This window comes from Grosmannia clavigera (assembly GCF_000143105.1).
Source record: "Grosmannia clavigera kw1407 unplaced genomic scaffold GCSC_89, whole genome shotgun sequence".
NCBI lineage: Eukaryota > Fungi > Ascomycota > Sordariomycetes > Ophiostomatales > Ophiostomataceae > Leptographium > Leptographium clavigerum.
In genome coordinates, this window is record NW_014040569.1 from 225,102 (window position 1) to 249,391 (window position 24,290).

Below are 24,290 nucleotides of genomic sequence, written 5' to 3' on the forward strand. Positions count from 1 at the left end.
CCTTGGCTTACGCCTATCTTGCTAAGCGCTAAGGGAATGAAGAAGCCAACAAGATGCTCGTGCATGCGTACCACTTCGGCTGCGAAGGAGCACGCGCTGTCCAGCACATGTCGTTGCAATATGCTTAACATGACACTATCATCTTGTGTCTATAAATAAATGGACACAAGCAGGCAAGGCGCCTGGAATCCGTACCTGCAGGTGATGTGTTAGTGGCTGCTTCCTGCCATGTTTCTAGAGCCTCGCATTGGCTCTATGCTGGTCAGAGACGGGCCACGCACGAGTGCTTGTATGAGATATCAAGCGGCAACTAGTAGCAACACCCCAGCCCAGTCTCATCTGTCAAGGTCCCCCCTGATCCAACGCCACGGACTGCCATGCAGAGGAGATCAGAGAGAGGGAGGGGGTGTGTGCAACAAGAAGCCCCTCCAGCCGTTTTCATGGCCGTTGGTTTCCTCGCAGGCCAGCCTGGTCGTGGCAGAGATGACTTACATCCCGATCTGGCAAGCCGTCAATGGTCCGTTTCATAAGGCCGTGGGACTTGTAGCGGCTGCTCCACCAGTGAGAGGTCATTATCTTCTGCTCCCAGTATCTGCAGAGGCTGGAGAGAGCCAAGATGAGCAACCGACCTGGGGAAAGAGGGGGGAGTGCTGTTGTAGAGTCCACCACAGCGTCTCGCCTGGACACGGTACCTGCGCCGTGACAGACTGACGGGCTGCGAGTGACGGAACGATGGAGCTGTGACGCCGTCTGACTTGGCAGGGCTGGCCGCCTCGTCCCAGGGTGTCGGGTATTGGGCAGCAGCCTGCCTGCCTGCCGCGCTGCTGCTTCCCCTCCACTGTGACTCGGCAGTCGAGTCAGCAGCAGCAGCGGCAGCAGCCTGCCAGGGCTCAAAGATGGTGTGGGGATGTCAGGGGAAAAGAAGGGGGGCCGATACTTGTGCTTGGGGGCAGGGCGGCAAAGAAAAAAGGGTGCATCACCATCAGCCTTTCATCGACCTTTATTCGCCGACTTTGAGTTGTGTCCTTCTCCGGTTCCCTCCCAGCCGTGTTTCTGCACGCGGAGAGTTGGGCCTTGTCTGACACATCATCCTGGTCGGCATCCTCTCCCCAAAAATAGACCTGACCGGCCGTTGACGCCGGGACGATGGAGGGAAGCGCCCATGTCACCCATCGAGCGTCCCTCCCATGTCCGTTCAATTTCGCATTCTTTCCTGCTGCAGGACGCACCGCCCAACACGTCCTCAGAAAGGACGCGCCAGATGTTCGCAGAGCCTCAATATACGAGATGGTGGTGAGGGGCAATTGTGTGGAGAGAAAGGCCAGGCGAAGGCCAAATCAAGCAGGAAAAACACCGAAAATAGTCGGCTATCCGTGAGGACGAATGGCGGAGGCGCCTTGGAGCCAGGCGCAGAATCTTCGGGTCCTCCGTGTCTATTCTTATTCGACAGATATCTGGGGTGAGATGTCGGGCGCTTGCGGCTTAATAAAGTGGGCGGCTATTTTGGATGCTCCTGATTTGCTGCTGTCAGACAAGAGTCAGCGACTAAGAAACCAGTAGGGGAGAGGTACGGAGTAGTAGAGACTATCGAGATTCGGTGCCGGCCTGAACCACACTGGAAAACAGCATCGGCAAGCCAGAATCTGGCGAGGTTGACTCAGACCGTATGCGCAATCAAATGAAGGCTATCGAACAGAAGTGGTGCGTCACGTGTGTCCAACGTGGCGGTCTTTTCGGGAAAGAGCAAAGCATGCGGCAGGCATCCGTATTCGATCAGTACTTTTAGCCGCCGTGGCAAAGAACAAAAAAGGATGGGGGAGTTGCGCCATTGTGCCGGCCGTTATTGTTTCAATTTCTCAGTGTTCATTTTACCGCTTCCCTTGGAAAAAAGAGGGGAGGCGAAAAATACAGTGGGGGTCGTGTGCTGGCCGCCAGCCGTATTTCGCAAGTAGGCAAACCAGACCGTTGGGAACAAATGGCCCCCAAACATCGTTAGCAGACCGTTTCGTCGACAAGAGGACGAGGAGTACGCAAAGGCAAGAAACAAGACAGGCGGCGGGATGCCCGTGTGATATTCGCCGAGACCCGTGGCACAGAAGATGGCCTTGCATCTGGGCCGAGCGCAAGCAAAGCCGCAGAATCGCCTGTTCGTCTCTTGCCATCTCTACAGGCAGCTAAGATACGAGTACATGCTCGTTCGTATCTACACAATCGCAGAAAAACGCAGTGAAAGCCGACAGCCGAGGAGAGATGGCCGGCTGATCGTTCGAGTCTGAGCACGGGCATCCGAGCACGGAGTACTTTGTTTGTACTCCGTACAGAAGAAGACGAGAACTGCGGCTGGTCATTCCACATCCTGGCAGGAAGGGAGGGGGGGTAGGGGGGGATGAGGACATGCATGCATGCAACATTACAACATTGTGCCAACACGGACGGAGACCAACAGACACATGTAGCATGCAGCCCGCCGTAAATAGCAACACCTATCTGCATTGGGGGAAAAGGCCGAGCAGCCAGTCCTGGTGTTCGTCCATGGAGATGCCAATGGCGAACAACATCCCGCTTGCAGTAATCTTTTCTTGTGAGCCGTTTTGCCTGCCGGTCAGACGAAAAGCTGAACGTTGACTTGTCTGCCTGCCTGCTTACCTGCTGGCGTGCATCGCCCTGCGGTTCGTTCTGCAGCCGATGTGCTCATGCACCTGCTGACAGCATTGGCCCCAACCATCCCCATTTTCTTTGTCTTGCCATCCAGACACTACCCCGCGGATGCTGTTCCGTTTCCTAGTCTGTCTCTCCCGCCAACGCCAGCTCGCACCAGTTCGCGCCAATTCGCACCCTTCAACCATCGCCGTTCAACTTCGTTGTCCCGTCCCGTCGTATCTTAATTTGCTCAAAACTGGGCAAATGCAGGCTTTCGAACGGGAGGTGTCGTCACTGCTGCTGCTTTTTTTTTTTTCGTGTTTCTGCGACGCTCGCTTGCGGCTTAGCGATGGGCAAGGATCACTCGGTGTGTTTCGTTCTTCTGCTCCTTGCAGGCTGTCGTTCCCCACAGTGCTGCTCGTACCCACGGAGACCTCCGTTGCCGTACGGAGTACGGAGTACGGAATAGAGGAGACCAGGGAAAAAAAGTATCTTAAGATACGTTAGGGGAGAACAAGCGTCCGGTCATCTCCCAAAGCGCCTGTCCTGACGGCATTTTCGACCAATCACGATTCAGAGCTGGGTCGGCTCCCCATCTTCTCGTCACGCTTGTTCCCTGCGGGCCACAGCACCTGCAAATGCCGCGCTCCTATTTGCAGGCCGGCGGTAAATGGCCGGGTAGGCTAAGAGCAGCTTGCATGCGGGTGAAATCATGAAAGGGGGGTGACTGGTCGTACTCAGTACTCGTTCGCAGAGATCGCAATCCGCCTCCCGGCTGACCCACATCCGAGACAAGCGCCACAGCAGAGGTCTCGGGGTGAGCAAGCACGCGTTACGGCGCAGAAGACAGAGAGAGATCACAAGACGGGTTGGGAGGCAAAAGTTCACAGGCAGTTGGAAGGCCGGATGGCTGAATGGCTAAAGGAAGATCCCGTCGTCGAGACGGGCCCTCTATGCTGCGCTCGGCCGCATCGCTCATTTTGTTGCTGCATGAGCGGACGGACACACACATCCTAAGCAGTGCATTCTCGAAGCAGGCCCCTGCTCCATCTGGGGTTGGTTTGTGCTAAAATTATCTTTCGCGCCAGGCACAATCATCGCCCTGTCGGTCGGCGCCTCTGAGGGTAGAAGGACGGCCATTCGCAGAAATGTTTTGAGTCTGTACGGGCATTGCCCCAACCGTTGATTGCCTCTCGCAGGATGCTCGGGCTTTAAAGGAAATAAGGACAATCCATGCACGTCGTGCTGTGTCTTTAACGATCCAGATGGCAGAGCCCGGGTGTTCCTTTTTCGGAAAGATTACCCGCCGGCCGGGGTCATCGTACTTTGTAGCGCAATACTTCTGGGGTTGTCGCTTGCTCTTTTTTTCCAGTCGGTCCCACTCAAAGAATGAGTCAAGGCAGAGCAGCGGAGCTGACATGAGAACAGGCCCTGGCGTACGAGTATACCGGGGATTAGGGCAAGAGCATCCGCAAGAAGGACGAAGAGACAGAGGCACGAGGCGTGCTCTTCCTATCGTAGATAGATTGGCCCATGCAGATACTGATGCCCAGATGCATATGCGTATGCCGGAACACGTTTTCGTTGTTCACTTATCGCATGTAGGCCCGCACTGCCGCGACGAGTGGTCCTTGACAGGGGACGAGAGGGAGGCATAACGGTGCCGATGAAGGATATATTGAGGCAAGGACGTTGGCTTGAAGGCTCGGGGCGTGGGATTTGGAGTGGACAAGACTACGGAGTACGAGTACACAGCACTCCGTACGAGTACTCAGGTGTGGATATTTCTGCTAGGGGTGGAATGGCGATGTGAGGGGGTGTGAGCGTAGTGGGGCTGCTGGCGTGAAGCGCAGCAATGCACCCTGAGACTTGCTCTGTAAACGCGGGTGGGGAGCCGTGCCTGCCCTGAAGCGAAAATCTTGCTCGCACTACTCGTATATCTGCAAAGCTATACTCGTACACAGTACACAGTAGCATGCACAGGGGGGGAAGGTGCGACGAAGGAGGAAGGTAGGAAACCGTGACAGGAAGGAAGGCAGGAATGCAGGAAGGCAAAACGAGAAGGAAGGCAGGAAGACTCGAGCACTGTGCACGGGAGACGCCTGTTCATTGTGTGCGTACACGTGCTCTGATTGGGCGGTCGCCTAAAAAGCCGGCCCCGCCGGCTGCTTCTGTTTCGATGCCCGCTCCTCCTTCCCGCTGGCGCATGCCAGATACATACATAGAGTAGTACTCGTACTCGTACAGGCGTGTACGTGCCCTCCGGACACACAGGCGAAGCCAACAGACGAGGAGGGGGAGGGGGGCTGCTTTTCTGGGCTCTGGTTGGCCAGCACTGCGGGATGAAGCACCGCCCACTGCGCCTGTTGGGCTCTTGCAGCGCTTCGTCACCAATCACAGCGGTCAACGACTACGGCAAATGGCCGCGTCCGGCAAAACCAAGATACGTTGGATGCGCAGGCCGGCCAGCTTCGAGTCCCGCTGGCGCTGCGTTTTTTTCTTGCTTGTCGTCGTCGTAGTCGTCCATGTCTCATTATTCCTGCATTGTCACCTTGAGTGGTCCCCTCTGTCTGCCTTTCTCTCCCTGCGGTGTGCGTGTGTGTTCTCCCTGCTCTCGTACCGCTCTGCTCTCGGACGCGTACACCTCGTCACGCTCGTACCTTAATCGTGCACCTAATTTGCGCCGCAATTTGACTCGTGCTCTGTGCGCTAGCTCCGTGCTCTGCCTGCTAGATGCTGCAACCAGCTGATTATTCTATCATAAACGACCAGCATGGGCAGATAATGATCCTCGCAACCAAGTCTCCTTCTCAGCATCTCTCTTTTCGAGTATTTTCTACTGGGAAGGTGGGGTCCGCAGACCCGAAAGCACCATCCAGAGGAAGTACAAGTACGTACTACGGAATAAAGCATCTGGTTCCAACGTACTGAGTAAGTGCAAAGTATGTTCGTACACGTACTCGTACGGAGTAGAGAGGAAGGGGTGTGGATGTGTGTTGGCATCTGACCAGGGGCCGGCTGCCAGCTCGCCGGCGGCAAAGCGTCTCCAGAAAGAAAGCTTGTACCTGTACTCGGACGAAAGAGCGAGGGAGGATCTGCCAGAGAGAGCAAGCGAGACACGACACCGTTGTCGGACAGAGAAGACAGAGGGGAGATGAGGGAGAGGGAAAAAAAGAAAGAAAGAGCCAGGAATGGGCATGGCGGCGTACTTGGCATCCAGCGCGTGGGGCGGGCCCTTTTTACGCGAGCCCCAGCTGTTCGCATGCATGCCAGCCAGCCTGCACAACTGTACTCTCCGTACGAGGAATTATTCATTCTGGACAGGTGTGGGTTCTGGTGGATTTGCCAGCGAGACAAGGTTCCTGGCATATCGCGCTGCATTACTGCTACTCGTGCTAGGGCCGGTCTGGTGGCGATCCGGGCGTTTCCAGGAGGACTCCTGTTGCTTCAGCGGTTGGCTCTAATTGTCAATCGTCCTAGCGTGTGAGCTGCGACACGACCCGGCCGGTAACGAGGGCGGCGGGAGGGTGCGCTGAGTTAGCGTACACTACGCAGCTAGCTGGCTAGCTCGGCCTGCTACGACGACGGCGTAAGGGTAGTGCTTGCAGGGCCCCTAGCACTCTCAGCGCTGTGGCCGCCCAACTCGGCCTGCTGTGGGCTATCTTATCGGACCGGTACCTGAGACGCCTTGTCCAGGAAGGCTCGGCGCCCGAAGCGCCAAGCATCGTACGGAAAGAGAATTGACAGATTAAAGGAAAAGGGAAAAAGTGCAGCCAAGAGGTCGACGGAAGTAGCGGTGGCACTGCTACATAGTATCTTGCAGGCCAGGTGTTCTGCCTGTCTGCCCGTGCGCAAGGCATAGGAATCGTACTATGTATCATTCAATGTGTACATAGTATTGACTCCATAGTCTTCCGGTATCATCTTCGCCTCGTCTTTTGGGCGCCTGGTCGCTCACCGCGCTCGACTGCCGGCCATCCGTGTCTGTGGCCGACTGCCGCCCACCCGCCTATTCCCTCTTTGGCGAATGCTCGTATCGTATCTTACTATGTAAGATACTCGTACTGTCAGGTCCCGGCGGTCGCACCGCCTTCAGCCCCATATCTGGCTCTCGTGCAGCTTTGCCAGCAAACGAGACGGCTCCAACAAGCTTCGCCTGCGCGCCCAATACGAAAGAAGGGCGAGGCCGTCTCATTCGTTGCGGTCAACGCCGCTAGACGTAAGACAGGCAGGCACGACGGGGGGGGCCCACCGCGACTCCCACATCCGACTCGCAGAAGAGCACCGAGAGCGCACAGGCTCTTTGCCTCTTTGCCTCTTTGCCTTATTCGGGCGTCCTCAATCTGCCAGGACAAGCCGCCCTACTATGTACTCCGTACTGACTGAGACACCAAACAGGCGCACCGCCCACAATAATCGCGCGCCAAAGCTCAAGCGCCCGCCCGCTCGCTCTCGAGTGTCTTCCCTCGACCCTTCCTTCGCCCAACTATTGCTGCTCCTGCTCCACTATAATCGCGAGGGAAAGACTTATTTTTGGCCCGAATTTGGCAGCGACGATTCAACTCAACTGCGCAAGTGCGACGAACACACCCCCCTCTTTCAGGCCCCAAACTAACTCTCACCCCCCCCTCCACCTTTCTCTCTCTCTTGTCCCTTCCTCTCTCTTTCCTCTCTCTTTCTCTCTCCGCCCCCCAGAACAACCGACGGTCATAAAGTGGGGAGACCACAGGTGACATCTCAACGCCTAGCCCGCAGCTTCGGCACGCCGCCTTCTCCTTCTTGAGCTTCGGCTGCCTGCCAGCCAATCCGTACGAGTAAGAACCCCCCTTCCCCTGAGGTAAACCGACCGTCCTCTTAGCCGTCTATTATTATTATCATTGTTATTGTCGCCTTTTAGTCGCCAGCGCTTGCTGCGTCCTCTGAGGTCTCTTCTCCGCCTCTACCTCTCTCCGCCTCTCTTCGCCCTTCTCTCTGCCTCTCTCTGCCTCTCTCTGCCCTCTCGACCTTACTCGCGTTTCCACAACGCCCTGCTCTCCTCCTTTTCTCTACTGCTGCCTCCCCAATCTCCAAATATCTGCTCGACACCCCCCCACCCCCCCAAAACCACATCGTCGGCCTCGCTCTCCTCTTCTCTCTTTTCTCCTCTTCATCTGCTCGCCAACCGCCTCCTCTCGGCATTCTGCTGCTCCGTCGCTCCTTCAGCTCCACCGCTCAGCTGACCTCGCGTCCATTGTCCTCTGCACCCAGAGTACCTCATCTTCCAACATTTTGTCTACCGCAGCTCTGGAGACGGCGAGCATCTGCTTCTGCTTCTAATACATACGCATCGCTAGCTCGCTCGCCTTCTTTTGCTCACTCTCTTTTCTCCGCCAGCCGGCTAGACTTATCCAGATCTGGGACAGCTCTCTTTATCGCCGCAGTCCCTTTCTTAGCCGCAGCAGCCTCTTCGTTCTACTCGTCCTGTCCACCCCTTTGCTTACGCTGGTCCGTTGCAATCCGTGGGTTCCATTCTACGTCTTACACAGCTCACCGAGCCGAATCGTTCGTTCACCTCAGGCCAATTCCAGCTGCCCCTCCACGCGCATTTGCTTCCGCGTATGTTACTGGCCTCGGATCAACGCGAGGACCTCTGGACGAAGATGCCAGCCTTCACGGCGCTCAACGGCGGTGCTGGCTCACCGAGGACGGCGGATGGCGATGTCGGCGGCTCCATTGAGGTGAGGCTGCCGCCAACGAGGTCTGACGAGAGAGAGTATAGCGGGAACAGCCAGCCGCCCAACGCAACCGAGCCGAGGACAATGCCTGACATCACTGCCTCCACCCGCAGAGACCGCGAGATCTGGAGTGGCCCGACTGTCGAGCAGTCGTCACGCCAACCTGCTGCTGCCTATCCAGATATTGAAAACCCTGTCAAAAGCCCGCAAAAACGCAAGCGGTCCCTGTCCGTAGACGAGTCGGCGCACCGGCTGGCTTCTGCACAGCAGACCAGCTCGGACCAATTGCAACAACAACAGCAACAACCGCAATACGGCCCTGACACAATGGCTATAGCGGCCGCTGCTGTGGCAGCTCGGGGTGCGTCGAGAGACGGCGAGCTGGATCGGCCTCACTCGACCACCGAGCAACGCGATCCCTATAACCTTCCACGCAGCCGGGACTACAGCGCTCGTTTGGCCGAGAACGACGAGCTGCAACGTGGACAGCGCGATCTGCATCAACGCGGGCAGCAGCGTGTCGAGCTCTGGTACCCTTCCTCCCAGCAGCCGTCTCGCGAGGACCGGCCTTCGGTCTCTGCCTACGAAGATGCCCGATACACAACTGGCGCATCCTCTATGCAGTCGCCTGCCGACGATCAGCCAGGCAGCGACCCGCATCAGCATGACCGGTCGGCTGGACGTGATTCCGGCTCCCCACAAAGCGAGTACGCTGGGCGCACTCCAGATGAGGATGACCGGCCATCTTCTATGCCTGCAGGCCACTCGCCCAGCCAGCAGCGCCGGGATCCCACAACTCTCCAGCACGGCGACCCGAAGCGGAGGAAGCGGAACTTTAGCAATCGCACCAAAACCGGCTGTCTCACATGCCGCAAGAGGAAGAAGAAGTGTGATGAGACCAAGCCAGAATGTAAGCTTCTGTCGCTTCCCCGATACCTTAGTCTGCTGGTCAAAATATAGTGCTGACCGTACTCCTTTTCAGGCAGCAATTGCGTTCGCGGTGGCTTCATCTGTGCAGGATACCCGCCGCAGAAGGGCCAATGGGGAAAAATCGAGCTGCCAAAGACTACTGTGCAGATCGAGTCCAAGGATCCCACCTACGTGCCTCCGGGGGCTTATGGAATGCCGCGAATCAGCGCCCTAGACAGTCAACCAGGAGCGTACCAACAGCAGAGACGAGAGCAGCAGCCGCCTTACCGTGGTCCGACCCTGCGTATCGAGCCGCCACAGGGTCGACCTCTGCAATCGGACGACGACCGGACGGCAACAACCATGCCAAGCTCCATCGCGGCCAGTCCGGAAAACAACAAGCTGTCTGCGATCTATGCAGCACCAGCAGCGTTTCCAACACCCGTCAGCGCCAACACGACGGTCCCTTTCATGGACCGGACACCCAAGGAGTACCAGCGTGTGCCTCCGCTGCATGATCTCAGCCGCAACGAGCCGGAAACGCCACAGCACTCGAGTCCTCTGACGCAACTGAACATCCGGCACTCGGACAGCCCCGTCCAACAGCAACGATCGCCACCGCAGCACCAGCTACACCACCCTTCACAGCACCCCCAGTCGGCGCCCCAACATAACCAACAGCCTGCACAGCAATCGGTGCAGCAGCCTCCGCTGCAGCCTGTTCAACCATCTGTGCAGCAACCGTCGCAGCCGCCTGTTCAGCTTCTCCACCAGCACGTGCCGCAACATCACCAACCACCTTTGCAGCAGCAGAAGCAGGCTCATCACGTGCTGCAGCACCAACCACCGCAACACGGACAGGAACAGCACGCAGTGCACGTGCACCAGCATCGTCCTTCATTCCCTCACCAGTATAATCCCCACCACCTTACCCAACAGCAGCAGGAGCCGTCTCCGATAGAGCAACCCCACAGGATTCAGCACCGGCCCTACTCGCCGCCGCCTGCCATGCAGCAGCAGGCTCCGCCAGTTGCTAACGAAGATGGCGGCAACCACAATACCAACGACAACAACAGAATTGGCAGCGGCGAGACCCGGCCTCGGCCACGGCGCAATGTGCCATTCTTTAACACTATCCCAGGAGCTCGGCGGGAGCGGGATGAGATGTACGCTGGCCGTCCATTCTTCCCGTTCGACAAGGAGCTGGTCGCGGAGCGAGAGCGATGCTCTGCGGCTTGCTGGAAATTCAACAACTCAATGAACCCGAACGTCGGCGTCTCACTGAGCGAACGCACGCGGCTGTTCAAGGAGATTCTGCAGCCACGCGACGAACTGCAGATGTCTCCCATTGCCCACACCGGGTCGGTGGGCGACCAGGTGATCGTGGAGGCGCCGTTCCACGCAGACTACGGGTACAACATCACGATCGGTGAAGACGTGTACATTGGGCGGAACTGCCACATCTCTGATGCGATGCCGGTGAGCATCGGCAACCGGGTTTACATTGGACCCAACGTGTCCTTTTACACGACGACGCTCCCGACCGACCACACGCAGCGCGAGGGCGTGCACAGCGCCATCCACGGACGCGGCATCACGATTGGCGACGACGTGTTCATTGGCGGCAACGTGACGATCCTCGCGGGCGTGAACATCGGGCACGGCACCACGGTGGGAGCGGGATCGGTTGTGTCCACGGTAACTTGAATCCAGCTTCCGCAAGACGTCAAAGGGCCTCAGACTGACTTGTGGAAAAGTCGCTTCCGAGATATACAGTCTGCTATGGCAGGCCGGCCAAGGTGAGGCGAGGGGTTGCGTTGGTGTAGATGTATAGCTTTTCCTGGTGTCTGCTGTTTTTCTCTTATGTGTGAGAGTGTAATGTGTCTATGCGGTCTAGGACAGTTGTGGCGTTTCTTTTTTATGTTTTGGCATGATACCCTGCAATGCGTACGGATGACATGTTGCGATTGCTGCACGATCAAAAGCAGAGGACAAGAGGGCCGCGGAAGAACAGAAGGACTGAAGATGATCTCTACGTGGATGCTTGCCAGTTGGATATGTTTTGATTTCCGATCATGTACACGAAAGACGATCTATCTGTAAGTAAGTGCGAACATGTATGTACCATTAGCGACAGCGTGATTTTGGATATAACAGCCTAATATAAACACGAAAACTGTCATTGACAATTTCCTTCTTCGGAGGTACACCCGTGCTGTAAGCAGTCCCTTGAAGCAAGATGGGTCTGATCGGTTAACGAGGGGAAGTATTATGTGATGGCTAAAATATCCCTCCTTTTGATAGGGCCAGTTTTTTAGACTAGTCGGCCTTGGATGTTGCAAGCTTGGGCTTTGCACGAACAAGCGATGTCTTGACGGCAGGCTGCCTTCAAGGAGACCGTTCCCTTTTAGCGGTAACTTGCCATCCTGGAAGAACTGTGATTCCTAGACACCTGCTAGCCTGCCAACGCAAGTAAAACGTGGTGGATGATAGCTGGGTCGGAAGATCTTACCGCAAGCCACTCTGCATTGATCACCGTCGCTGTCCCGAAATATTGCCTTCCTCCTATCGTCACGAAGCTAGACTGAGCGATCCACTCGTATTGGCTGCCGGCGAGGGGGCTTGCCGGCGATAGAAGTCCGGACACGTTTTCATGGACGGTGCGGTATTCATCCCAAGCGCAATGGATGGCAGTGTTGGTATGGAGTGCGATGGAAAGGGCCTTCCGGACAGTTGTCATATCTGTGATTTCTGCTCGCGAAGTTCGTGTATCTTTTGTACGTGTACATACGCGTTGAAGGCGTTGACGAGGGTAAGGTGATCTGAGAGCGGGTGTGCAAAATACCTATTTAGCCATTCTAGCACATTAGTATAGATTTTATAACTAGTCTTAAGTTAAGCCTAGGCTTAAATAGCCGTCTATATAACGCTATCCTAGTAGTAGTTAATCGCTATATAAAGCATAGCATATTTCACATCTTGGCTAGATCTGCAGCCTGTCGAAGTTCGAAAGGCCGTAGGAAGATTGGCCTCTGAGAGCTACATAGCAGCGCTATCTCGAGCATTTCTGTTGAACAGTTGAGCTTCGAGTCAGCCTTCGGGTCGAGCTTCGAGGCGACTTCTATGGCTCGATACCAAAAGGACTCGAGGGGACATGTCGCAGCTTTTATTCTAGATGCGGTAAGCTTGGCTTTCTTATCGAGTAGCCTCCTATTTCGCCCACGGTCAGTAAAGTGTTCAAGGGCAGATGAGGCAGATGATCTCGAAACACATGCCGGTATAGGAGGTCCTGGGCGGCACGAGAGATGGACTGTTTAAGGGTTACAGTAGCTGGGTTATAGTCGAAATCGACCTCCGGCCTGACCGCAAAGCTGCGTTGATTGCATTGAATGGGAATTGCATGGCCAGCATTGTTAACAAAGATTCGTGTATAGCTCGGCTCAGATGGCAAACGGCGGCCTTATATTACCGACAAACCTGTCCGCCAACCCGTCGCTCCCACTCTGGCCACTCATGAGAGCAGTTCTGTCAACAGCCTCTCCAGTGTGCTAACCAGCTCTACCACTGCCACTATCAACAACCTCAGCAATCCCCGGGCCCTTGCCATTTCTCTGCTGCTGAGCCCATATCTTCGACCGGCATGGGTTGAAACGACGAATCTGATGGAAACAAGGAAGCTTACCATCAATGTAATTAAATACGGATTGATGATTAGTGCGACTAATCAACACCATTTGGTCCTATGTGCCTTCCGCCCTTATCGAAGGGGGCGGCCAAAAGAAACATGGCGAGGTTGACTGCTCTAAGAAGGTTGTTGACGCAGATAAGGCGTCGATTCGTTCAGACCTTAGACTTATCTTCACAATCATCAATAGGCGAAGTTCTTGTATTCGGATTAATACCGATCATTACCAAACTTATCATCGGGTTGTCAGCTTCTACTTACTTTGCCAATAGGTGTGGTATTAATATGATTGCCGTGCTTGCTTGTTTGCTGGATGTGACCGTAGTTTCGGTTTCTTGTACGAGTTGGGTAGAAAAAGTAAAAATGCTGGGTGAAATATTCATCTCGTCCCCATAACAAAACCAAACTGTCATTTATATGGCCGAGGTTGGTCTATTCGGTCCTTTCTGGCCACACAACTCAAGTATTTTAGGCAACAACCGCGTCAGGCGTCCGTTCACCTTCCAGCCACACAAGCATAAATTCGGCGTAATTAAAAAACAATTCATAGCACCTAAACGAAGAAAATAAAAGCCTGGCCAACAAAGTTCAGAACATACGCACCACAAGATACCAACCAGTTCTCAACCAGCGAGATCACCTCCATTTAATATCAAGTATGGCCGCAAGATAGTTCAAGATCAAATTTTCGAAGACGACCTTGTCGGCCTTGCAGAGTTTTCGGCTGCGGCCAAGGGCTGGTATACTACCCCATCTTTTTAGAGTTTCTTTTCCACAAATAGGGGTACAACCACCAAAACAATTACCACAGGGACCCAAGATATAGAGAAACTCGAGTTTGAATACACGGTCTGGCCCACTGCTTGGAAGGACGAGGAAGATGACAGAACCGAAGGAGCCAATCTGGACGTGTTACTCTCCAATGCACATAAACGCGAGAAGTACTGGGAGTCTGTTGGAGTGCCGTACCGTCGAGTTATCTCGGACGGCCATGGGAAGCTCAAATACCAAAGCCAACAGTGGGCTAGCTTACTTGCAGCCGAGTCTGACCAGCACGACGACAGACTCGATACAGAGTATGTAGCCCTGAGCCGAGCCGCCGCCGTCGATCAGCCCGGAAAAGAAACGGTATACAGTCACACGGGCGACAGAGTTCAGGGAGTAGACTGGGTCATCGTACCCGTGTCCGACGTACCCATTCTCCAGGCCGAAGGTTGGGAACTTTCGTTTGCTCCGACACCCGCCTTTGAAGTGAACAGGGGCTACAACGACCTGAGGAAGTTCCGAAGCCAGTGGACATCGTGACAACGGGCCATCCTGCCGCTGACTCTGCACGCTTCCTTGATTGCGGCAACAAACTCATCGCCTCTGACATGACGAGAAGCAAGTGGTCTTATGGCCAACTAATTGGTGAGGGTGGATCGAGATCTGAGACAATCGCCCAATCTCCCACACATGCGCCATTCACCCCAGAATCTGAACGGACGGAGCATCGCTTAGTCACGTCAACCGCACATGTCAGGCAGCATCGTCGACCGTTTGGTTTCGGTCTTGGCCGAGGAGACTACGACCGGTTCCATACTTGGGAGGCATACGGCTGTCGAGTGACTGAGGATATGGTGGAGGATAAGCAGTGGTCGACGGATCCGTTTGAGCCAATGACATTAGTGAACGAGGAAGGAATAGTTGTGCGCACCGTCAAGATACCCTTCACAGAGGAAGATCTACCGCATGACAGGCTCTAGTCACTCTACGACGTTCTCTATGACGGTGACGCTAAAGAATCTAAGCCAAAGACCCCGGCAGCTCGCTATTCCGATACCAGGACTGGGCTTGAACAACCAAAGGCAAGAAGTGATAAAGCTACACCGAACCTTTGCCCGCGATTTATCCGGATAACCGCCTTGTTACCCCCCCTTTTTTAATTCCATGGACGAAAGTCCACGCGAACTTGCACTCAATGACCGAAAGATCAGTTTGATGATTACCGAAAGGTTGTTCTTGATAACTGAAAAGCCTTGGGTCTGGCCCTTAAGCGTCATTGGTGTTCAACCTGGTCGCCCTAAATAATCACGTATAAGGGGAGCGAGTTCGAATCTCGCGTGACGAGGTCTTGGCAGGGGAAGATTGATGGTTTTCGTCACTTATAACGAAAGACGATACTATAAAATAGGCAGCAAGAGTGTTCTCGGACTAAAGCACCTTTATAATCGGATTTGCCTATTTGGGAGCAGGAAACATCAGTACAAGAGCCGGAGATAAGCTCTTTCCGAACAAGGAAATAAATAATTGGGCCCGTATCGAACATCGCGCGCTGGTTTATATGCATCACTCCTGGCTTTGTTGCCTTTTCTGTTTTCTTCGGCACTATCTCAATACAGCCCATTGTAACAGGACATGACATATCTGGCCGACTATACATCGGTATTCCGAGTTCGGCTCGGAAATAAGGATGGAACCGGAATTGGTGGCAGCGGCAGCAGCAGTCAGAGAGGGGATCAGCAAGCAGACCTATCTGGCGTGAGCAGCTTGACGGGGGGACAAGGGTCGTCGTTGTTGACAGCACGGCGGGCGCAAGAACGGACGCGAGCGCGTCCAGTGGTGAGCTGTCACGCGTGTCGGACACGCAAGCAGAAGTGTGACCGTCTGCTGCCGTGCAGGACGTGCAGACGACGGGGTGATGAGGCGCTGTGTCGGTACGACAGCGACAGGGTAGAAGGCGTGACAGACTGGCCGGCGTCGCAGTCGTCGGGAGGGGGAAGGAGTGACAGCATCGGCGAGGTGGCAGCGGTGCGACAGGAGACGCAGGTGCAGCTGCAGAAGCTGGAGATGCTCGTGAACGGCATGGTGGCTCGATCGGAGGCCGAGGACGGTAAGGGGGGTGGGAAGAGAGGCGGCAGCAGGAGGAGACGAACGAGCAACGCAGCCAGAGGCGTGGCGACAGAAGGGAGCTACGACCAGGAGCAGCGGGAGCCGAGAGAGCGAGAGGAGCAACAGCGACAGCGACAGAAAGAGGCACAGAAAGATTTTGACCAACATGACCAACAAAACCTCTTCCCGGTGACTGATATGACTGGCGAGATGCCTGGGGCAACCAACTGGGCAACAGTGCTGGACAGCATCCGGGATATCCAGAGCTACCTGGGCAACACGGGCTCGGACGAGAAGACGGACGAGGCACGAATGGGACAGTCGCCCCGGGTGCAGCCACAGGTGGCGATGCTGGAAGAGGCAGAGTCGGACATTATCTTTGCGACGACGACAGGGGGAAGAAGCGGGAGCGGACAGGGCGGACGATTTACGGCAGCATCAGCAGCAGGGGAGCTGCCGGGACGGCAGGAATGCGACCGGCTGCTGACAGAGTACTTCCAGGCGCGCTTCATGAGGCAGCCATTTGTGCACGCAGGACACTTCCAACGGACGTACTCGCGTTTCTGGGCGACAGCGTCGGCGTCGGGAATCTGCGGCGGGTCCCCATTTCTGTGGCTCAGCATGCTGGCATCGACGCTGAGCATTGCGGCAACGATCACGGGGACGCGACAGGACAACTGGCTGCCCGAGAGAGAGAGGAGAGGAGGATTGGGGGACGAGGAAGAGGAAGGCAGCAATGCAGACCTGGCACTGGCGGCACGGCTGCGACGGCTGTCGACGCGCTGTCTTCTGGCGGGCGACTACCTGACAGCACAACCGCTAGTAGTGGAGGCGCTGCTACTCAACGCATTGACACGGTTGGTGCAGCGTCGCGACGCCGACCCAGCGCTCTGGGGGACATTTTGTGTGGCGACACGACTGGCGCAACGGATGGGCTACCAGCAGGTGGACGGCGGCAGGGTCGGAGGCTGTGGCCGCAGTCTACTGACGCCATTTGAGAAGGAGATGCGGCGGCGGACATGGTATGTGGTCGAGGCCTACGACATGCTCTACAGCTTCCAATTCGGCATGCCGGCCATTGTGCACGAGGCCGACACAGCGACAGATCTGCCACATAACCTGCGCGACGACGACTTTGACGAGTTCTGCGCGGAACTGCCACCTGACCGGCCGGTATCCGATGCATCCGTGGCCCTATACCACGCCTTGAAGCTGCGGTACATCCGGCTGTTGCGCCGTGTGGTCCGGCTGACGGGACGGGGGGGCGGCGATGCTGAGTCAGCTGAGTCAGCAGACTCTCTGGACCGCCTGGCGGCCGAGCTGCACGCCGTCTACGGCAGCCTGCCGGCGCACCTGCAGATGCCATGCCGTATTCGCGACTGTCCGTTCAGCGATACGAGCCACGACGTCATGAACCGGCTGGTGCTGGACCTGCTCTATCACAAGGCCATCTGCATGCTCTTCCGACAGGCGTTGACGCGTGACAGCCGGACGGCCTCGCAGTCGACGCGCCAGCACCGCCGCTGCTGTCTGGTCTCGGCCCTGCGCATCCTCGACTTGCACATAGACTTTGAGATGGAGACGCGGCCGGCGAGCACGGCACCATGCGGAACCGGCCGGCTGGCCACTGACCGCCACATGTTTGGCAGCGTGGCCCTGCATGATTTTCTGCTGGCTGCCACCATCCTCTGTCTAGACCTGATGGAGGGACAGGAGGACCAGGAGGATGGGTCGGAAGTGCTTGCCAGTACACACTCCGATAATTCGCTAGAGCAGCGCGCCGACGACCGCGACGCCAAGCTGTCGGCCCTGCGCGGTGCCTTTGCCCTCTGGAACGACCGCCGGCTGACGTCACGTGACGCTGCTCATGCTGCTCGTGTGCTGGGTGCCATTGTGCGGAAGCTGGAGGAAGCTGACAGGCCAAAGGGCGCGTCTGCAACGACGTCTCCTACCACCCTCTCCCATATGCCAACACACATGACATACGACTGGGCCGACCCCGGACCTTTTGACGCGGTGCTCAATGGCCCCTACAACCTGGACTGGGTGCGTATTTCCGTCTGCTCGTGGTGCCCGAACTCTGCTGACGGTCTACCCTCACACAGTATGCAATCGACTCGTTTTTGCTGGACCGTCAGCCAGAAGCTGACGTGGGCAGCATGTTGTGGTCGGCCGACCTGATGGCGCTGGAGAACGATTGACGATAATACGGAGTGAATCGGTATTCAGTATATATTTACACGAGATGCGTGTATCAGGAATGCATCTACTGCGTATAAATTCGTATGCATACATCAGCACCGCAGCTCGACCCCCCCTTTGCTGATGGTCAGGTACTTGACCCCTTTGAACGGCTTGACGCCCTCGCCGAGGCCGCGGCTGCGCCGCGGGTCCAGCACAATGCTGTCGATGCGCACACCGCTGGCAAGCCAGCCCTTGACGGAGAAGCTGACGGCCGCCGATGCCGGCATCAACATTCGGTTGCGGTCTCTCCTGCGCTTGGCGGCGGCGGCGGCGGCCTCGTCCTTTGCGTCCTGGGCCTCCTTCTCGTCTCTGGCGCTGGCGGCGGCCTTTTCTGCCATTTCTGCCTTTGCGGCCTTTGCTGCCGCCCTCTTCTTCTTCTTCTTCTTGGTCTGGGCCGGCGTCTGGTATGCGCCCTCGTTGATGGTGTCGTCACCGTCAGCGCCGTCGTCGTAGGAAGCCGTCGTGCGGAAGCCAAACTCGTCGCCACCGTCGGGACCGAGGCCGGCATTGTTATTGTCGTCTTCCGGGTCGTCGGGGCCGCTGTCGTGGCCGACGACAGTGCAGCGCAGACCAAAGTAGGTAGTGCCGGCAGCAATGTCACGTGCTGCAATATGCCAGGCGAGGAAGCGGTCGCCAGGATTGTAGGCGGCGTCGCCCTTGGTGGGCCGGACTTCGGCGAGGTTGCGAATGCCAGCGGGCAGCGGAACGGTGATATGAACGTCCTGCAGCAACGGCGAAGCGGGGGTGCCAGCGCTGCCGTGGTTGCCATTGCCGCTGCCGCCGGTGCCAGTGGCAAAGGAGCGGTTGACGTGGACGCGCAGGTCAAAGTCAGCGCCAACAGGGCCAAGGCTGGTGCGCATATCGACGGTGACGGGGAGGCGCAGCGGGTTGAGGGGGGTCTGGCCAGGGACAGCGCCGGCCATCAGATCGACCTCGTAGGCGGCCAGGACAAAGCGGCCGTCGGGCGGAACGAAGCTGAGATGGCCAGGGTGTTCACGCCAGCGAGCCAGACGGACGCAGGGATGGAAGACAGGCAGGTCAAGGAGGCGAGCATCCGACAGGGTGAGCAGAACGTCAGGCAGGCCGGAGATCTTGGCGGTGAAGGCGATGGAGCCGTGGGCGAAGGCGGCGAGAGGCCGGCCCGAGGGTGCGAGGGTGACGGCGAGCGATTCGACCACGTCAGCATACAGCTCATTGGACGTGTGGCGGACGTTGGCACGGCGCCAAGGCAGAGCGGGAGAGGAGGCAGAAGAGAGCGACGAGAGCGACGAGGGCAGGAGAGAGGGTGAAGCAGAGGACGAAGCGGCAGATGTGGCGGCAGATGTGGCGGCCGAAAGCGCAGCAGCCGCCTTTCCGGGAAGCGAGATGCTGCCGAGAAGCTTGCCGACGAGGCCTTCAACCTCGACGAGATCGTGCAGGGCATTGCCTTCGGTGGTGCCGACGGCGCCAGCATCGCACATCTCGGTCAGCAGCTGGGCCGCCACGTCATAGGAAGCCTCGATACGGGCAGCCGTCAACGGGCTGCCGAGAAAGTCTTCGAGCGCATCGGCGACGCGGTGCAGAAACTCGAGGGCCAGCAGCGGTTCGAGCTCCGAGGTGGTGGTCAGAAGCAGCAGCAGCGGGCCGTGGCTGATAGCGAACACGAGCGTCGGTGGCGTCGTTGCCGGCACGTACACGAGGCCGGGTGGTGGGGACCGTGTGGAGGAAGAGGTCGAGGTTGCGGCTTGAGAAGAGGACAGCCCTCCGCTCAGCTGCTGCAGTCGATCGAGATACAGCGGCAGCAGCTGGGCAGCCGACAGCGGCCGCGCCGTGTATGCGTGCGACAGAACCGGCTTGCTGGCAGGGTTAGGACAGGACACAGAGGCCGCGCGCGGAGGGACACCCACTTGTGCTCATCGTAGATGTGCAGCGCCTCAATGACACCGTCCATAGTTCGTCGTGATGGCCATGAGCCTGGGCGATGACGCTGGAGAAAGAACAGACGTGGGGCCACGACAGCGGTATAGCTGATAGAGGAAAGCGGTGAGCTGGCCACAGGCGGTGTGCTATGGCAGAAACATACTGCAGTGCTGCACAGTATTTTACCGTGCGCATAGTATTCGTGCTCGTTGCTCCATTTTGCAAGCATCCCACCACCCACCCACCATGGCCGGCGACAAGATCCCGACGCTCGCGTCGCTCGAGCGGCCAGAAAAGTACCAGAACCTGCTGAAGGAGGACCGCGGCGACGACTGTCTGCCGTGCCGTGTGATTGGTGGGTGCTGCTCTCCTGCGCGCGAGCACGGAGCACGAAGCACGAAGCACGAAGCACGACGTACTGACTGTATCCAGGCGGCGGAGCGTTTCTCGGCCTCGGAGCCTACAGCTATATCTCCGGCCAGGCACAGCTCGAGCAGCAGCGTGCGGCCATCCTGCAGAGCAAGTCCATGTTTGGCATGCGCAGCCGCAAGTTTGGCATTACCGGCATCTCGCTGGGACTTGTCTGGCTGGGCGTGTGGCGGCTGTTTGCGTGAGCAGACGGTGAGCGCCAGGCAGCTAGAAAGAACGAACAGAACACGGATGGCCTGTCCAGAGAGCGTGGTTTCAAGATGTGTGTAATATATTGTATTCGTTGTCAAATAGCAGCTTTTAGACGGGCGTGACACCACAGGTTAGGGGACAGTGCGGGTGATCTCACACACTGTACTATCTACTGGAAAAGTCTTCGAACAAGCAGCAGCGTTGACGACGACCACATCCCCGCAAATCTCATTCTTCGCTACAAACATCGTGATCGGCCGAGCACCGGGACACGTAAGGAACTGTGTCTACGAACCTATATGCCCATCACCATCCTCCGGCCCGAGCGGCCAGCGGCTCGGCGGTTTGTCGCGGCCGCCAACGACGGCTCAGACGACTCGGACGCCAGCGACAACGGGGGAGCATCTGTGGGACGGGCAGCAGCAGCAGCAGCGGCGAGCAGCCGGAGGAACCGCAAGCGGAGGCGAGGTGGCGATGGGGGAGACGAGATCGTGACGCCGGGCGAGGTGGTGACGGAAGATGCCAAATGGATGCGGTGAGTGCTTTTCTGTTCTGCCTCTCTTTTTTTTTTCTCTTTCTCTCTCTCTCTTTCTCTTTCTTTTTCTCTCTCCCTCTTCTCTTCTACCTTCTCCTTCTCCCTTCTCCCGCTAACTATCCCAGCGGCCACGGCACCTATGCAGACGAGTCTGGCGCCGGCATCGTCAGTTCGCTAGCCGGCACCGTCATGCGCACCAACCGGCTGCTGTCGGTGCGTCCGCTGCGTGCCCGCTACGCGCCCGAGGTTGGTGATCTGGTTGTCGGCCGCATCGTCGAGGTCCAGGCCCGCCGCTGGCGCGTCGACGTGGGTGCCGCCCAGCTGGCAGCCCTGCCGCTCTCGGCCATCAACCTGCCTGGCGGCGTGTTGCGCAAGCGTACCGAGACCGACGAGCTGCAGATCCGTTCTTTCTTTGCCGAGGGCGACCTGCTGCTGGCCGAGGTCCAGCAGATCTTTGCCGACGGTGCCGCCGTCCTGCACACCCGCTCCCTTCGCTACGGCAAGCTGCGCAACGGCGTCTTTGCTGCCGTCGCCGGCGGTGGTGCTGGCGCTGGCGCCGGCGTCGTCCGTGCTCGCCGTCAGCTCTGGACCATCGGCCGAGGTGGTGGTGGTGGCGATGGGGGCGGCCTCGACGACGACGACGACGACGACGATGCCCAGAACGAGATGCTCCATGATCACGGTCACGAGACCAGTCACGTGGTCTCGGCTCTCGGCACCGGCGCCGGCAAGATCGACGTCATCCTCGGCGTCAACGGCTACGTCTTCATCGGCGCTCACGTCGCGCCGCCATCGCCCGACGCTGCGGTTGATGCGGCTGGCGATGCTGGCCGGTCTGCCACACACACCTCTCATGCCTCGCACGCCGCCCCAGGCCCCCCTTCGGCCGTCGGGCTCAACAACATGGAGGAGGCCGTCAGCGCGGCCATCTACTCGAGCCAGAACGACCCTGTCAGCCGCGAGACCATGCGCGAGATCGCCCGGCTGCGCAGCGTCGTGTCCATGCTCGTCGAGCACCGCCTGCCCATCGACGAACCCATGGTCATGCGCGCGTACCGCGAGGCCATCGACTTGGCCCACCTGACGCCCGACCAGGCCGACGACGACGTCTATCTGGGCGGTGACCGCGGCGACAAGCTGGCTGCCGTGCTCGCCGGCAGGTGAGGGCAGCCAGAAGTGACCGCGTGATACACATGTACAGCATGCCGTTCAGATGTGGGGCGTATCTTACATTGCATGGCCATGGAAAACAGGCAGGGAATAATAGGAGTACAAGAGGACAATCTGGCCTGTCATAGAGCAAAAATATTCAGTGTCACAAGCCACAACATACACAACTGTGAACCGTCTCTCCCTCTTCATTTCTCCTCACCCCCTATTCCAGATCAGCGTCGTCAAGGCCTTAACATCACGGCCGCTATATGCCAGCAGGACAGCCAGACAGCCGCACCAGCGTACAAACGCACCTTTGGCGCCGGTGCCACCGAGGCCGAGCAGCAGCTTGACCCAATAGCCAAGCCCACGGACGGAGCGGCCGGTGCGGTCAAACTTGGGCTTGGGCGCTAGCAGATTCATCAGGCGGGTGTGACGGGAGTCGTAGGGCATGTAGCGCACGCGCAGAAAGCGGTCCATCCAGCCGGGCGTCTCGGCCACGGTGCGGCGGTGGGTGAAGGCGTCAAACGAGGCGTAGCCGCGATAGGAACCGGTGCCCGAATGGCCAACGCCGCCAAAGGCAACAGAGCTGACAGAGCCATGGGTGAAGGAGTCGTTGATGTTGGCGCCGCCAGAATTGACAGAGCCGAGGACTGGGTTGTTAGAGAAGGAGGAAAAAGGAAGAAAAGAAGAAAAGAACTCACTTTTCTTAACCTCCTCCTTGTTACCAAAAGCAAACAAAGCCAACGGGGTCGGGTCGACGTCGTTGGCGATACGGATGGCCTCGTCGAGGCTGTCGACGGGCAGAATGCTGAAGATGGGTCCAAAGGTCTCGGAGCGGATGAGCGGGTCACTGGCCGAGTCGACCAAGACGGCGGTGGGCTCCATGAAGAGGGCGGCCTGGTCCATGCGGCCGCCGACGACGACGCGGCCGGCAGAGGCGTCAAGCAGGCCCTTGAGACGGGCAAAGTGGCGGTCGCTGACGACGTGGGCGAGATCGCTCTGGTGGGCGCCATCGGGAAAGGAGACGGCAAAAGCGGCCTGGAGAGCGTGGATGAAGGGGTCGAGCACCTTGCGATGGACGAGGACGTAATTGTGGGAGATGCAGACCTGGCCGGCATTCAGAGACTTGCCCCAGAGAAGGCGTCGAGCAGCAAGGGCGAGGTCAGGCGTATGATCGGTGACAAAAGCCGGGTTGAGGCCACCGAGTTCCAGCACGACGGGCGTGAGGGTCTGGGCAGCCTTGGTGGCGATGATGCGGGCCACCTGGCGGCTGCCGGTGTAGAGGATCTTGGCCCAGCCCCTCGGAACGTCCTCGGACACGGAGACGGCAGCCGTATCGCGAAAGTCGAGCAGGGCCGTAGTCTCGTCGATGGCCCCGTTGACCACCCGGAAGGCGTCGCTGTCGAGCCGGTCTTCGATCAGCGTGCGCAGCACCATGGCCGTGGCCGGAGCCATCTCGGACGGCTTGACGACGGCCGTGCAGCCAGCCGCGATAGCAGCCACGAGTGGACTCAGCAGCAGCTGCACCGGGAAGTTGAAGGCGCCGATGATCAGAACGGCACCCAACGGCTCCTTGCGCGTGCGCAGTCCGGCCAGCGCAAACGTCGCCGGCACCTCGGGCGCACCCAGTCGCTCATCGGCCGCCAGCCGGTCCACATGGGCCTCCAGGAACAGGCAGTCGCTCTTGACAAAGTCCAGCTCCGACAGCGCTGCCTCGAAGCCGCACTTGTGCAGGTCCTGCTGCAGCGCTGCCTTGAGCGGCCCCGTGTAGTCCTCAATCGCCCAGTATAACCGCCGCAGCTGCACCTTGCGCCAGGCCACGTCCTTGGTCCGGCCGCTGCGGAATGTCGCCGCCACCCCGGCACACTTGGCCGGGATCGCGTCCAGGCTCGTGGCCTCAAACGGAGGGATCCCTTCCATCGCCTGCGGTTGGCTGACAAAAACGGATACGAACAACGGGGACGGTGCTGACAGGTCAGAAATACGACGTAGAGCGATGGCAGATCGGCGATAAATG

General features: G+C 58.0%; 6 protein-coding genes across 6 annotated transcripts; 4 read left to right on the forward strand and 2 right to left on the reverse strand.

Moving 5' to 3' along the window:
* Positions 1-8,237: 8,237 nt before the first annotated feature.
* Positions 8,238-10,970, forward strand: CMQ_5605 (nodulation protein l; the record flags this gene model as incomplete). The annotated part of the gene is made up of 2 exons (XM_014313192.1): positions 8,238-9,264; positions 9,337-10,970. 2 exons carry the CDS (start codon positions 8,238-8,240, stop codon positions 10,968-10,970), a joined length of 2,661 nt encoding a protein of 886 aa, XP_014168667.1.
* Positions 10,971-13,365: 2,395 nt separating this feature from the next.
* On the forward strand, positions 13,366-14,253 carry CMQ_5517 (uncharacterized protein; the record flags this gene model as incomplete). The annotated part of the gene is made up of 2 exons (XM_014313104.1): positions 13,366-13,387; positions 13,760-14,253. The coding sequence occupies 2 exons, from the start codon at positions 13,366-13,368 to the stop codon at positions 14,251-14,253; spliced, it is 516 nt and encodes a 171-aa protein (XP_014168579.1).
* A 1,092-nt stretch (positions 14,254-15,345) lies between these two features.
* CMQ_5579 (c6 zinc finger domain containing protein) lies at positions 15,346-18,020 on the forward strand (the record flags this gene model as incomplete). Its single annotated transcript, XM_014313166.1, has 2 exons — positions 15,346-17,865; positions 17,925-18,020. 2 exons carry the CDS (start codon positions 15,346-15,348, stop codon positions 18,018-18,020), a joined length of 2,616 nt encoding a protein of 871 aa, XP_014168641.1.
* A 93-nt stretch (positions 18,021-18,113) lies between these two features.
* CMQ_5706 (ap-3 adaptor complex subunit) lies at positions 18,114-19,993 on the reverse strand (the record flags this gene model as incomplete). The annotated part of the gene is made up of 2 exons (XM_014313293.1): positions 18,114-19,899; positions 19,950-19,993. The coding sequence occupies 2 exons, from the start codon at positions 19,991-19,993 to the stop codon at positions 18,114-18,116; spliced, it is 1,830 nt and encodes a 609-aa protein (XP_014168768.1).
* A 215-nt stretch (positions 19,994-20,208) lies between these two features.
* Positions 20,209-22,282, forward strand: CMQ_5805 (exosome complex exonuclease; the record flags this gene model as incomplete). The annotated part of the gene is made up of 4 exons (XM_014313392.1): positions 20,209-20,317; positions 20,395-20,572; positions 20,714-21,118; positions 21,244-22,282. 4 exons carry the CDS (start codon positions 20,209-20,211, stop codon positions 22,280-22,282), a joined length of 1,731 nt encoding a protein of 576 aa, XP_014168867.1.
* A 204-nt stretch (positions 22,283-22,486) lies between these two features.
* Positions 22,487-24,193, reverse strand: CMQ_5678 (fatty aldehyde dehydrogenase; the record flags this gene model as incomplete). Its single annotated transcript, XM_014313265.1, has 2 exons — positions 22,487-22,923; positions 22,975-24,193. The coding sequence occupies 2 exons, from the start codon at positions 24,191-24,193 to the stop codon at positions 22,487-22,489; spliced, it is 1,656 nt and encodes a 551-aa protein (XP_014168740.1).
* Positions 24,194-24,290: the final 97 nt, after the last annotated feature.